The sequence below is a fragment of the Lutra lutra genome, chromosome 12, assembly GCF_902655055.1.
Source record: "Lutra lutra chromosome 12, mLutLut1.2, whole genome shotgun sequence".
In the NCBI taxonomy this organism is placed as follows: Eukaryota; Metazoa; Chordata; class Mammalia; order Carnivora; family Mustelidae; genus Lutra; species Lutra lutra.
Window position 1 is genome coordinate 95,775,355 of NC_062289.1, and position 15,329 is coordinate 95,790,683.

General features: G+C 51.0%; 1 protein-coding gene across 10 annotated transcripts in view; it reads left to right on the forward strand.

The window, feature by feature from the left end:
* UBE3B (ubiquitin protein ligase E3B) overlaps positions 1-15,329 on the forward strand; it is a 52,715-nt gene that overhangs the window by 24,859 nt on the left and 12,527 nt on the right. For all 10 annotated transcript variants that reach the window (XM_047697169.1, XM_047697165.1, XM_047697168.1 and 7 more), the window contains 7 exons: positions 1,571-1,742; positions 3,328-3,446; positions 4,035-4,149; positions 4,802-4,901; positions 9,656-9,775; positions 13,733-13,909; positions 14,024-14,134. In XM_047697169.1, the coding sequence (XP_047553125.1) occupies positions 1,571-1,742; positions 3,328-3,446; positions 4,035-4,149; positions 4,802-4,901; positions 9,656-9,775; positions 13,733-13,909; positions 14,024-14,134 (914 nt within the window). The remainder of the gene's footprint in view (positions 1-1,570; positions 1,743-3,327; positions 3,447-4,034; positions 4,150-4,801; positions 4,902-9,655; positions 9,776-13,732; positions 13,910-14,023; positions 14,135-15,329) is intronic.

Genomic DNA, 15,329 nt, shown 5'->3' on the forward strand with positions numbered 1-15,329 from the left:
TTTTCGTCCACGCCTCGAGGACCGTTCACATAATGTGAAAGTAGTTGTTTTTCCTGATTGTCCCATGGGAGCATATTCGTGGTCTCCACAGTTTAACTACTCACTCTTTTTCTCTCTTAATCTATTTCTAAATTGCGAGGTTTCTGCATTCTTCTTTTTTTTTTGGTTTCTGCATTCTGTAACCACATTCTGCTACCTTGAAAATGTGGGTTCAAACCGTTAGGAATAATAACTAAGTGGGCCTTCCGTTTCTTTGCCTTCTCTGTGGCTCCTTCCGGCCTCCCTAGTCTAAGCGTTTATACCAGCATTGATTGAATCTGTCATTGTGCCCTTGCTGCAGGCAGATATATCTTCTCCAAGCAGTTCTTTGTTCACGATTAAGTAATTCAAGAATGCTCTGTAAAGTGAGAGGTATTCTAAGGACTCAAATATGAGGAATAATTTGAGGCACACACCTGACTGTGTGTTCAGAGACACGTGGAAGTTAGAGCCCAGGCTCTCTGAATCAGTAGCTATATTAACAGACTTAAAATGTAACAGCGATGTAGCCTGTGTGTCTGAGGCCTTGAGGCCATCAGGAGGCAGATCTAAAAAGTCTTCTGCTTCACCCAGGGTTAAATATTCATGTGACACTTCACAGGATCTCTGCTACCATCATCCGTTGCTCTCCCATTTTTAGCAGGGATAGAATAATAGAAGTAGAGGAAAGGAAAGCTTTGCTAAATACAGATGAATCTGAAAGATGGTTTAAAGCAGGGTCTGCAAACTGTAGCCTGGGGGCCAACTGCGGCTCACCACTTGGTTTTTTGTAAATGAAGTTTTATTGGAATACAGTCCCATCCATTCATTTACATATCGTCTGTGGCTGCTTTTGTGCTACGTTGGTAGCTTGCAGTAGTGTGACAGGGTGCTAGCCCAGGCCCACACAGGCTAAAAAATACTTAGTTTCCAGCCCTTTCCAGGAAAAATTTGCTGATCCCTGATTTTTTTTTTAATATTTTATTTATTGATCTGACAGAGAGAGATCACAAGTAGGCACAGAGGCAGGCAGCAAGAGAGAAAGGGAAGCAGGCTCCCTGCGGAGCAGAGAGCCCGCTGTGGGGCTCGATCCCAGGACCCTGGGATCATGACCTGAGCTGAAGCAGAGGTGTTAACCCACTGAGCCACCCAGGCGCCCCCGATCCCTGATTTAAAATAAAAACACAGAGTCATACAGACATGGGTTCTCTTCTTAGCTCGGCTGGGTGATTTGGGGCTAATTACTTAACCTCTCCCTGCTTCAGTTTTTTTTTTTTTTCTCCTCTTATAAAATGGAGGTAACATTGGGTTTCACAAGATAGAAAGGAGATAATGCATACAGAGTACTTAGATCGACATTTGAAACCTAGAAAGCACCCATGAAATGTTAGCTATTACTGTGATCATTACTCTCGTGGTGATAACGATTTTCTTTTGTGCACATTTAATGTCCACTGAGAAGGATAAGTGTTTTGTTCCCCCAGGGGGTAGGAGAAACTGTGGACCAAATAGAGCCCCCACCTGAAGCTTGGGTTTCTCTGTCCTTTTCCAGGTCTCACTTACCTTGATGACCTGCTCCCCAAACTGTGGGCGTTTATCTGTGAGCTGGGGCCCCACGGAGGGTTAAAGCTCTTCTTGGAATGCCTCAGCAATGACACTGAAGAGTCCAAGCAGCTCTTGGCCATGCTGATGCTGTTCTGTGACTGCTCCCGGCACCTCATCACGTAGGTTGACTGCTGTGGGGCTCCATTCCTTTCCTAGAACGTGGAGAAGCCAAATCACAGTGTCAGTAAGGAAGCTGCTGCCGATGTGGTTATCGCCATTGTTCGGACCCCTGCGGCAGGGTCATTAGAAAAGTTAGAGCAGAAAACATTTACAGCACAAGGTGGGCCAGCACATAACGGGGTTCAGCAGTTCTTAGTTCCCATCCTTCTAGTGGATGACCCAGACCCCTTCTGGGTCTCCCAGAGCTGGGTTCAAGTCACACCTCCACCATTTACTCACTGGGTTAGGTAGTTCCTGGAAGATTCCAGAGCCAGGGAGCTGGGAGGCAAATCCTGGGTCTGCCACTTCCCGAGACACCTTGGGCAAGGGGGCCTCGCCTCTTTGAGCCTCCATTTTCTCATCTGTAGATGGGAACAACAGTAGCCCATGCCTCTTGGCCGTGTGGTAAGGATTGAAAGAGGTAACAAAGTGCTAGGCAGAGTCCCCGGCACACAGGAAGGGCTGTGATGCTTATTATTCTCAAGCTGACCCTACGCAAGTTGCTTAACTTCCCTGAGCTTCGGTTTCCTTTCATAAAATGGGAATAATATTGGCAACCTGATAGGGAATAAATGAGAAAAAGAACGTCAAGTTCTCAGGTACAGTGCCTGGGACAGAGCGGGGAAATAGCAAATGTGAGTCCCATTAAGTTCCTTTGTTTTTTAAGCTTGTGTGTCTACTTTTGTGTTTAATACTTTTTTAATACCACGTTTTCCAAGAGGTTGGTAAAGAATTATAAGAGAGAAGGGGCCCCAGACAGTTTTGTCCAGGGTAGAAGACATTGGTCGGTAGGAGGAGATCAGGAATTGGAGGTGGCAGACTGGCTAAGAGTCATGGAGGGAGGGGCTTGGTGAGCTGTTGGAGGCGAGCTCAGGGCTCTGTGACTGCAGCTGAAGACACCCTGAATGGCTGGGTCCAGCATGATCTGAGAGCAAGTCATGTTCTCTGCTGCAAATGAAGCAGCCTTGGGAAATTTTCACATAGAGCCGTATCTTAAATGGCTCATTTCCTCACATGTTCTTTTAGGCATTCATTCATTCCCTCATAAATACTTTTGTTTATGTGGCTATTGTGAATGCAGAGGAAGGTTCCACAGCTCTCCCCTCAGTAGACCCAGACTCTCAATCAAGAGTCCTCAAATAGGCATGAGTTCAGGCAGGAATTAAGGGTGTCACAGTTGGATCCTTATAAACAAGAAAGATACAAAGGAGAGCTTCTGTTTTCCTGGCTCAATTATATTTTTAAAATTTTTACTATGGACAATGCAAATAAATAAAAAGTGGAGGAAATAGTAGAAGGAATCCCCACCTACCCATCCGCAGTGGTCAGCACTCGGCCACCTCTGCTTCCCTGCCACCCCCACAGGCTCTCCCCTCCGCCTTATCCTGAAGCAGATCCTACACATCCTGTCGTGTTAGCTCTAAATTTTATCTGAAAGATAAGGTTTATTTCTTGAGCTAATTTTTTTCTTGTAAGAGATAGAGATTTCCTATTTTCCCCCCTTTCCTCCGTGGGAAGCTGTGACTAATTTTCCATCTAATTTAGGATTCTTGACGACATTGAAGTTTATGAAGAACAGATTTCATTCAAACTGGAAGAGCTGGTCACCATCTCCTCTTTCCTGAACTCCTTTGTGTTTAAGATGATCTGGGATGGAATCGTAGGTAAGGTAAAGAAGCCGGCGGTCATTTCAGTGGTGCTACACACGCAGGGATGCTGCAGTCTGTACCACCAACTGATTCTCAGCTTTATTGCCCATCACAGCAAATTGGAAAGGCATATTTATTCACATAATTGGAAGGTCGTCTTAGATCTCCCCTCAGCATGTATGTGTATGTGTGGATTATTGATGCCAAGATTTCACCCTGCCTCTCCTTTTGCTCCTTCCAAATAGTTTCCATGACGTGTCAGGGCACACCTCAAACCAGAGCTCCCCTCCTGAAGTGCTGGCAAGTTGTTCAGAACAAAGCTTCAGTACAAAGCTTCTTAGGTTAAAAGGGTCTTTGGATCACCTGTTAGTGGGAGGCAGCATGAGTGATTGTGTCTGGGACACCCAGGTCCTGTAGACTCCTAGAACATACCGAGGGTGCCTTATAGTTTGTCGCTGCTGTGTGAAATCCAGAGTGAGGGAGATGAGGACCTTGGTGGGGCCTGGTGACAGACAGAGATGAGAAGCTGTCCTCCTGCCCCCCCCCCCCCACCAGCTCTGACCAGCTCTAGGTGTGCAGCTCCCCCATTCGTTTACCCCACAGAGAATGCCAAGGGGGAGACCTTGGAGCTGTTCCAGTCCGTGCACGGGTGGCTGATGGTGCTTTATGAGCGGGACTGCCGGCGTCGCTTCGCCCCTGAGGACCACTGGCTGCGCAAGTGAGGAGCAGGGCACAGAAGGTTCACAAAAGCCAGAGCCCCCTCTGTCACACTCCGCATTCATGCTCCAAGGCTGGGGGGTGTTCATCCCTCCTGCATGCCCTGTCTTCCTGGGGGACAGACGCCCAGCAGTCACATCTGTGAGGATGTGTGGACGCTGAGGGTGATGAGAGCGTGTTCGTGGTGACAGAGCCAAGTCCCATTTCGCAAATGGGGAGCAAGCTCTGGCTGAGCCGAGCAGCAGGTTGCAGTAGTTCAGCGGTGGTTTTATCAGCAAAATGAGCCGGACAAAACAGCTAGCTTTCTCGGGGATGGAGTGGGCAAATGCTCTTGCAACAACTAAGCGTAAGATGACTGCCATTTTTTATCAATGATGTGTCCACTCTGAGGTTGTGGCACTAGAGCGGGGTCTGGCAGATGCTTCCAGTAAAGAACCAGACAGTAAGCATTTCAGGCTTAGCAGACCAGATGATCTGTTTTGCAAGTGTTCTGCTGTGCTATTGTAGCGTGAAAGCAGCCAGAGACCGTATGTAGTGGTCGTGTTCCATGGAAGTGGATTTACAGAAACGGCAGCAGGCTGTGGTTGCCACTCCTGCGCTAGAGAATGGTTTCCATGTTGTAATAACCCCAAACCCATGCCTTTCCTCTGAAGGGATCTCAAACCTAGCGTCCTCTTCCAAGAACTGGACAAGGACCGGAAACGGGCCCAGCTGATCCTGCAGTATATCCCACACGTCATTCCCCACAAAAACGTGAGTTGCTTTCAGAGCTGGGCTTCTGGGCATCTTTCTGTCCCACCACATGGCACCTAACCTGCCCTCACTATAGCAGTTGGAGAGAAAGACATGAGCTCATTCACTCAGCAGATGCGAACGGGGATTGATCTCCTGCTACATCAGGTTGTTAAGCCAAGTACAGAGACTGAAGACCGTGGGAACTAGCAGTTCAGGCAGGTGGGTTGCATGCTGCGGGGCTCACCCAGTCAAGGGGACCTGCCCCAGCTGGGAATGGGGGAAGGGAGTCAGGAGAAGCTTCCAGAGGCAGAAGCAAGCAGTGGTTAAAGGCCTGGGTGATCGAGCGTTGGTGCTTCTGGAGGGCTGGCCATGTGGTCTGGCTATGGAGAACACACAGGGGAGCCAGGAAGCTGAGGAGGTTTACAGGAGTTGAAACTGGAAGGTCCTTGCGAACCGAGGGCGGGAGTGTGGATATTGGTTGGAGTCATTGGAGTGTTTTCAGCTTCAGGGGCCCCTGGTCAGACCTATGCTTTAGAGAGTTCCTTCTGGCCATGGGATAGAGGACTGGCCAGGGGCAGAGGAAAGACCATAGAATCATGAGAATGAAGACATTCAGAGGAGAGAGGAGATGGATTTCAGGTGGTGGGCATGTTTCTGGCCTGGGCTCCTGGGTGCTTATTGTCATCATTTCCTGGGGTAGGAGCACAGGCAAGAACAGGTCTGGGCAGTGCTGGTGAGGTCAGCTTTGAGTAGGCAACAGGCAAGGCGTCCGCAGCTCCTCGAGGCCGTTGCGCAACGGAGCTGGAGAGACACTCCGCATATGGACAGCACCCAAATCTGGCTGCATCCATGGCCGTGGACAGGACAGTCAGGGAGTCAGAGGGAGTGAGATGACCAGGGACCTGTCCTTGAGAGTGCCAGCACGAGGAGAGGACTAACAAAAGGAAGGACACCAGCAACGTGGTGTTCCAGGCTCAAGGGACGTGAGAGGCTCGGGAAGGATAGTGTCCTGTGGTGAGAGTGTCGGGAAGCAAGGGTAGGCACCACCCCGTCCCTGGTCCGTAGTGACGCTCCAGAAATGTCTGCTGGATGCTGCATACGGGGATCACTGAGAGGAGGTCTTCCTGTGCCTTTCTTTCCTTTCCTTCTTTTTTGACAGGACATTTCTAGAAAACAGCACAGGTCACATTTTTGTAAATGTGAACATTTATTCACCTTATTTTTCAGAGCTACTTACTTCTCATTGCTCTCTGATATTGTTTTGACCTTGACGTTAATACTCGCAATTGCTGTTCTTCTCCCTCGAGGAGCGATACGCAGACAGATGTGGCTATTTAAATTGTTATTTCACTTGACAGCAGAACCTCTCAGAAATGAAGGGATCTCGTGGAGATAACTTAGTGAAACGTGTCTCCCACCCCCTCTGCACCCCCACCCCCACTGAGGGAGGCCCTGACAGTAGTCCTGACTTTGCCTCAGATGGAGGCCCTGCAGCCTGGCAGAGCCAGCCGTGCTGTTGCTTTACTCTGCCCAGTGATGGAACGTTCTTCCTCACCTGAAGCTGAGTGATTTCTCTGTACCATCTACCCTTTGGTTCTTGAACAGCCACTGACAGTGGAATCTAAATCTTCTGAGATGCACAGATGACTCGTTTGCCCTCTGGGTCTTCTGTGTTCCGAGGATTCTGAGGAATCCCCCCCCCCCCTTCTGCAACCACTCTGGAAGTGTCTTCCAGGCCTTCATCTCCAGGCCCTTGTCCACTGTGGTGCAGTCCAGCTGCAGACACAGCACCTCGTCCTGGGCCTCCGTGCCTGCAGAGTGAGCCCTGGACCGTGGCATTCCCTTATTGTGCAGCCTTGGAATCCGATCTGTGTCTCTGCAGTTCACAGATGGCATCCTCGCGTGCCCCTGGGTTGTCACAGGGCAGTTTAAGTTTTTGAGAGGAGCACAGTGAAATCTGTTGGCCACTCTGTGAAGTACCAGCTTGAGCTCAAATTGTCAGCATTTCGCTTGAGGATGTCCTATTTGCTAAGCTGGGTTTTAAAAAGGTAGCTAAATTTGTTAATTTCAATGTACATGTATTTTTAAAATACGGCTACTAAGCCCTTAGCATACACTTACTTTTTTTTAAAGATTTTATTTATTCATTTGAGAGAGAGAAAAAGGACAAGCAGAGGAAGGAGGGGCAGAGAGAGAGGGACAAGCAGGCTACCTACTGAGCAGGGAGCTAGAGATGGGACTCGATCCCAGGACCCTGAGATCATGACCTGAGCTGAAGGCAGACGTTTAACGAACTGAGCCACCCAGGCACCCCGTGCACACAAACACATTCAGTGATTTAGGACCCTAGCTACCATGTAAATGGCTCTGTATTTCCTAAGACCTAGGAGTGCCGTGCAAGTCCTTACTGAGCCCTTGAGGGTGCTGAAAGCAAGAAGCCTGGGAACCTCTGAGATTAGTTGGCATGACTTGGGGGCTATAATCTAATCCTTGCTGTGCTTTTGATTTGGGGAGTTTTGCTGAAGATTGCCATCAGGGCTTTTGCTTGGTTCATGAACTCTTTCTTTCCCATCTCTTGGGACCTTTCCTGGCCCCTGGCCCCTCTCCTGATCCCATGATGGCCTGGGCAGGTCCAGGAGGGCATCTGTGGCTCAGTGTGTCACAGGGTGTCCCGTCCTGATGAGGCATGTGCTGCCCTCACGCTGACACGTCTTGCTGGAATGCACAGGGCAATAGGGTCTCCCCAGTCGGCCTGCTCTCTTGAGTCTGTCACTATGGCATTTGCTCTAAATGCCAAACCCTCCCTGTTCTTGATCTCACTCAAGTGGGTGGCTCACAACGCTGTTCTTGCTTCCCTTAACGTTTTTGAAGGCCTCAACTCTGCCTGGTTCATATACACAGCACTTCATTCTCTGTGCCGTCTTACGTAGCTTCTACTAGTCTGTGTGATTCATCTCCCGACTGGGACTTGAGTCCTTCCTCTACTGTTTGTGCCTAAAAGGCCTAATGCCCTGTGGGGTGGGCAGGGCTGTGTGGTGTGATGGGCTATGTGTGGGTCCTGGGTTTGAATCTGGCTCCTCTGTCCACCAGCTCTGGGACCTTGGGTGAGTGAGTCAGTTTCTTCATCTGCACAGTGGGTCCTTTCCCAGACGTCTCCTGTGGTCACTGAGGCCTCAGCCCCTTGAGCCCTGCTTACAGTTGCCCCCAACTGTCTTCCACGCCCCATGGAAATCAGGACCTTGTCCGGGGATTCCTGGGCGACGGGCAGTCCCTCAGCCACCTCTGCACTTCTGTTTCCGTGTATGAGGTCTCTGCCGCATACTGGGTTCACCCAGATGGGAAGCTCGTCTTCTGCCTCATGTGCAGGTGATCGTTCTACAGATTTGGGAGCAGAGGAAGTAGTTGTGCCCCATAGCTCACAAGTGAAAGACCTGTTTTGGAAGTCAGCAGTCCCCCGGCACAGACGGGACAGGCGACAATAGCCTTCACCCCATCATAGCTGCCCTCACTGTCGCTCAGTCTGTTCTTCCCTTCCATGTTGTCCTGGAACCCCTGGAGCTTCTGGTACTACTCCGAGCACTTCAGTCCTTGTTTCTGGACTCGCTGACCGGCCGCATCAGGCTGCTCTGCTGAGAAGTAGTTCCTCTGCTAAATAACCTTCCTCCTCCCTGGGAGGCCATTCCTGCTACAGCTATATTTATTTCATGGCCAGTTAAATGATCAAATGGGAACGCACTAGCCTCCCCTGTGTACAATTAATCCTTATTACCATTGTTACTGTTCCGACTGTCCTGTTTGTATTTAACAAAGCTTTTTTGACTTTTGAGGGGATTCTCATTTAAAAAAATAACAACAGAGCAGTCTTTGGATTTATTTCTTCATTCAGCTGATATCATCTGAGTGCTTTTACAGCAGTGATTCTCATATTCGGGATGGGGCAGAGGATCGTGCTCTCCTACAAGGGGCTTTTCAGGGTCTTGACCATGGGGGGAGAGAGGGTTCTTCTCTAACAGTGACTGAGAAATGTTACTGGGTAGGGGTGTGGGGGGTGGGCAGGCTTTTGGTGTGCTTGAGGTCAGAGACCTTTATTCTGTGGGATCATTTTTTTTTTTTTTTTAATTTCTGACAGTGAAAAGAATTATCTTTGAAATGTTTCTGTTTTGCAACCCATGACGTTGATCTCCTTTAAAGCAAGCACAGCTCTGTAAAGCACCCTGGGTGACCTGTCCTGCCACCAGGTTTTTGTAGTGATTTATCAACTGAATGAGAACGATGTTCTCTCAGACCATTGTTACATGGACTCTGGCTGCAGCCAGACTGTTCTTTCTGTGACCTTTCTTCCTTGACATGTATTTAGCTATAATTTCTATTTATTTTTTTTTTAAAGATTTTATTTATTTGTCAGAGAGAGAGGGAGAGAGAGCGAGTGCAGGCAGACAGAATGGCAGGCAGAGGCAGAGGGAGAAGCAGGCTCCCTGCTGAGCAAGGAGCCCGATGCGGGACTCGATCCCAGGACTTGGGATCATGACCTGAGCCGAAGGCAGCTGCTTAACCAACTGAGCCACCCAGGCGTCCCTAGCTATAATTTTTAATTCCCCAGATTTTGGGGGAACGTCTACTATTCTCCCAAGACACTCCTAACCTGCAGCACATATCAGAGAGTCTCATTCCGCTTGCCTCTTATATAACTGGTTTCACTAATCTTGTATAGTGTGTCTTCGGGAATCATCAGTTGTTGACCCAGTTTCTGGTCTCACCTTTGCTCATTTCAGAGAGTTCTCCTGTTTCGAAACATGGTCACCAAGGAGAAGGAGAAGCTAGGGCTCGTGGAGACCAGCTCGGCCTCTCCCCACGTCACTCACATCACTATCCGACGGTCCCGGATGCTGGAGGTGAGAAGCCCATCCAGAGAGGTGGACTTTTCAGTGTATGATCTGTTGCCTCCAACCATTCTTGTCACTCCTTGATCTGATAGCACTGAAGTCAAGGCTTGGGGTTGGAATGGGGCCATTGGTCCTGTCGTGTGCTCCAGAGAGCTGCCTGATTAAACGTGACCTCAGTGCTAGGGACCCATAGTATGGTATTCCCCTGCCTTTTCCCCATGAGGGCCCCAGGGCTGGAACATCAGACACTGTGCTCTTTGCAATGAGGACAGGAAGTGTTGCATGTGGGCATTCTCATGTCTGTGCAAACTCCCTTTGCCCTGGGAGACATCTTGCCCAGACTCCCAACCATGAATGTGGGGGGTGGAGTGTAGGTAGCAAGTTTACTGAGTCATACTGCAGGGGCGGGTGCATTTACTGCACAGCCAGGAGTTCTTTGTAGATGGGAACTTCGGAGAAACAGGGAAGTGGCCTGCCTCAGCCAAACCCAGTGTCCAGTGTGACCTGCCTGTGACAGGTGCCTGTCTTCAGAACACTTTACCTCCTTATGTCAGAAAATCATAATAACTGAATGAATTTGTCAGAACACGACACTGACTACCAACTACTGGAATGTTGTTATAGTAAATGTATTTGCCTATGAGGTTACTATGAGCCATTTCCTACCACCCGCCCCCGCCAGGGTTGTGCAGTGTGGAGCCTACCCAAATGTGCTGAGCCTGCCAGTGGTCAAATTGGTGACTGAACCTCAAGTCTACATGTCCAGGAGAAGCTGGACTTGATATAGTTGCCCCTGCTTGCTCTTTGGACCTTCTCTCTGGCTCTAGCCACAGCCCCTCATTAGCACATTTTGCGGCATAAGGCAGTTGTGGGGTCCCGGGACGGCACGTGGCCACATGGCCACATAGCCAGACACCAGCAAATGGCACTGGCAGCAGCCCTTCCTCCCCCTCCCCCACAATTTCATTTACCCCTTGGGGCATTCACACTCCTTCGCTAGAGAGCTGCTTTTAGTTCCCCTGAACCTTGGCGATTGACACAGGGGTCTGCTGAGGAGAGGCAGTGTGTGGTAACCGGAAGTTTTTGACATTCTTAAAGGTAGAGAGAAGAGACTTAAGTGCCTCCAGGGCCTCTGCTGGTCATGGGAATGGGTCAGGCTGGCTGAGTGTGTCCGTGCAAGAGCATCTTGTTTGCACGCTGAGCAATACGACTTGCACTGCTCCCTCCTGCTCTTCCTGAAATACAGCCTCAGTTTAGGTAACTGCTTAAGGAAGAGCCCTGCTCTTGAGGCGGCCGATGACACCTGACATCCAGCCTCAGGGCTGGCGAGTAGCAGAGAGGGCTGGGCAGCTGGGAAACTCGTGCCCCCACCAAAAGAGACCACCTGCTCCTCCCGTCCCTTACGGTCCCCAGTCCCTCTCGGACGTGGCCAGCACCAACAGGAAGGCTGGGGTGGTAGAGATGGGTGTGTGTCCTGAGAGTGACGGAGTCTCTGGCTCCCTCCTCAAGTGTCGCTGCTTGTGGGAGACTCACCACATGTCCCGGTTACCCTGGGCCTGCTTCCTCAAACACAGCCCTCAGAGGGTGTCGGTCTGTTCCTGGCCAAGTCTGCCTTTTTTTTTTTTTTTTAAATATTCCCTTAGAGTCCATCTTGTCATGAAACAGATTACTGTTGTTCCTTTTGAACTAGGAGCAGGGAGGGTCACACACTCAGTTACCCTAGTTCTCGTCACCTGCTGGTTTGGTTGTGAGAGGGGAGCCCAGTGGCATTTGCTTGATTTGGACACAAGGGGGCATCAAAAAACTGATCTTAGATACTCCTGTGTGATTCTGGCCTTTTATCCTGTCTCCTCCTCTGTGGTTTCACTGAAGGTGGTGCTTCCGCACTGTCCGTGCCGGTGTTAGTCTGAAGTCTTGCAGGAAGGCTTTCCCTCACAGAGGGTAAACTGAGGCCGGGACCCTGGCATCTCAGGACCGGGGAGAACCATAAACCATCCTCTGCCCAGCCCTGTCCCCGCAGTCATAGGCGGAACTGGGATTCACAGTCACGCTCACGGAGGTCTCAGTGGGAGAGCTAGGCTCTCATGAGCCAGTCTCATCCCCAGGTCAGAGTCCTCTGCCTCTGCTCTTTGAGGTGCAGGATACCCTCCTCCCACTCACCTTCCAAAAGGAAGGACGCAGATCCAGTTCTCATGTACTGACGCTCGTGCCCAGAGGGCGCAGCAGGAAATTTTGTCAGAGGAAGCAGCTGGCACATTCCGCTCTACAGCTCTTCAAAGAAAAGGCCAACGTGGGGCTGATAAAGAAGTAGGATTCGACTCCAGTGAACATTCCTTAAGCACCTGCCTTGCATGTGGCTGCGTGCTAAGTGCTTGCACGTAACACCATCTCATTTAATCGGCGTGATCCTGGCACCCCTGCCAACATGAAGTCAGCTTAGGGAGGCATCATCTCAGAGCAGAATGGAGGAAATCTGCAGGCAAGCAAGAATGTGCTGGAATTCTCCACCCATCCGTGACTCCGTGCCAGGATAATTACCATAAATGCAGGCAGAACGGTTTAACCATTCTGCTGCAGCTGCGTGCTGACTTCCTGTGTTCTATTGCTTTTCCTCTCACTCGGTGGTTCTCAGGCTTCCACTTCTCAGGTGCTTCTCGGGACTGCGCACCCAAAGCCTCTGCCTTCCAGAGTTTGTTATTATGGGCTCTTCACTTGGGAGCTTAACCTCAGGATAAGATCAGAAGCCACCAGGGACAGTCCTTTGCATTACGAGGGGACGTGATCAGCAGCAAGGCGGCAAGAGTTGCCCAAAGCAGTTCTTGGCATCCCGGCCCCGCGTGCTTAGTGATAGGGGACCAGGCCGGCAGGCAGGCGGCTGCCGTGGAGATGGTCTGTCTCATGTTAGCAGAATGTCTGATGGCACCACGGCTGTGACTGGGAGGGAGTCCCTCGGGGTGGCCTCAGTGGAGTATTGCAGTGGATTTCCTCCTTACACGACAGTACCTAAAGAGCTCGGTTGCACCCCCCAAGATAGGGCCTCTCGTCTTGGACCAGAAGGCTGCTCCCTGGCCACGGTCTTGTTCAGCACTGCTTCTGACGGTCACTCCTCGGAAACAAAAACCTAAACTAAGCTTGCTGATGCCAGGAACACGTTAGGTGACAGAACCAGGAGCACGAAGACCTCAACAGATTAGAATCGGGAGACGCACTAAACAAGATAATGGAGTGCAAGGACATTAAAGTGTCATCCTAGAGTTCTGTGTGGATGGCTGCATGCCTCGCGGGCTGGCTGCTGGCCAGGGGCTGTGCGGGGCTCCTCCCTGCTTCCCCCTGCCTCATGTGGGCCCAGCATCACTCCCGCACCCTTGTCCCTGCCATTTGCCCTGCTGCCAACAAAGATCTTTTGCCGTCCCATCTCACCCTGCCTGGACTCTTCTGTGGCCCCCCACTGCCTTCCAGGTGGACCCTGAATTCCTCAGCCTGACGCACCCAGGCCTTTCATGACCTGGGGAAGGCTACCAGGAGTTGATGGGGGGAGGGTATTTTCATTTTTCATCTTGAAGGGGTTTGACTGAGTTTGACTGATTTTTATCATGAGCTAAATAAGCTAGTCTTTGCATTGAAATGGGTGGGGTCTTGTCCCAGTAACTTCTGTCCTTTGACAGCCAAGAGCTTGTCACAGCTCATCTTGTCTGCCTTCCCCACCTCCGTGCTCTGCATTGTCTCAGGGCGGCCTCCCCTTGCCATGGAGCAGTGGAGTCACATCCCCAAAATGAGTTTCCCTTGTAAAAGGCTCATTTAAAAGTGGGTGAAAACTGCCTGTGCCCGTACCCCACATCCTGACTCGCATGTTTAGTAATGATGCCAGGAAGCCTAGACACAGGGGAGCCAGAGCCTTGGAGCAGCAGCCGTGAGTTGGGCAGAGGGCCTCCCCCTCCTAACGGGTTGCCATTCTGCCCTTGGCAGGACGGCTACGAGCAGCTCCGGCAGCTCTCCCAGCACGCCATGAAGGGCGTCATCCGCGTGAAGTTTGTCAATGACCTCGGCGTGGATGAGGCAGGTATTGACCAGGACGGTGTCTTCAAGGAGTTCTTGGAGGAAATCATTAAGAGGGTGTTCGACCCGGCGCTCAATCTATTCAAGGTATTTAAGGGGTGCAGGAGCGGGGCTGACGGCAGCCAAAAGCTCGGTGAGGAATGAGAAGCAAAGCACCAGGCCTGTGGGCTCCCTGCCTCTCTCTGTTCTTCTCCTTTGCAGACAACCAGCGGGGACGAGAGGCTCTACCCCTCGCCCACGTCCTACATTCATGAGAACTACCTGCAACTCTTCGAGTTTGTGGGCAAGATGCTGGGGAAGGCCGTGTATGAGGTAGGCACGCGCAGGAGCGTCACACCAGGAGGGAAAGCAAGATGCTAGAAGTCCCGGGGACTTGGTGCATGGTGTCCTGGCTGGGTCCAGCCACATAAAGTCCCTGTCATTAGGATGGAGCCCAAGAAAGAGGACGGGACCCAAGATTACTGAACAGAAACATTGGGTTTTCCATGTGCTGTGTCATTTCATCTTGCCTGTCCTGTGGCCTGGCTGCCATTGTCCCATTTACCTGCCGGTGACAGAAGTGAGGCTTCAGGAAGTCACTTGTCTAGAGTATCAGCGCTAGTTAAGTGGTAGAACCCAGATTCACATCCAGGCCAGCATGGTCCCATTGTAGGAGGGCAGCATTTTGTGGGGTGTGATAGTCGTTACAGCTGTTTTCTTAAATCCTTTGTTACTGGGGTGAGTGCTTCTGAGCAAACCACAGGCATCTCGGTGTTGCCTACGAGCCAGAGCAGGACAGCAGGTCGAGACCGGTCTTCCCTGGCTAGCCAGGAACTGTGCGAGTGCGGCCTGTTTATTTCTGTAGGCCCTCGCTCTTGTCTGGAAGTAGGGACAATAAAAGCTATGTTATTGGGTTGCTGCAGATAGTAAATGAGTTAAGACACCTGTGCTGCTTGGCTCGTTGGTCTTGTGGGGTCAGAGTGGCGTGGACTCATGTAGACAGCAGGAGCGGTCCACCCAGGTCCTGATCCCTGTCCACTGCAAGCCAAGCCAGCAGAACTCCCTCCAGGGACGCTTGGTCCCTACCCTAAGGGTCCTGCTCCCCAGGCCGGAAGGAAAGCTGCAGCAGGAGCTTGTGGCCTTCACAGTGGACTCCCAAACTGCCTGAGCAGTACTCCCCCTCACCCGGCACAAATCTTGGGGAAGGCAGAGCCAGTGGCTGGAGCAAATGGAGAGAGGCAGGAAGAGAGGCCATGTGGGGGCAAGCATCTGCATTCTCGGTGTCTGTGGCCTCAGTCCCTGGCCGGGGTGCTGGCAGATGCCCCATCTGCATCCCTGCCCAGACTCCCTCAGGCTGCCTCCCGCCCTAGATCAGTTGCAGGGGCCTGGGCTCCTTTTCTGTGCTTCTCTTTCCACATCTGCAAAATGGACGCCATTTCTCAGTTGATTCCCATTTAGAAAAGAAATCCCATGAGGATGTCCCTGGCCATATGCCACATTTCTCTTTTAAACATGTGGCTGTGATATG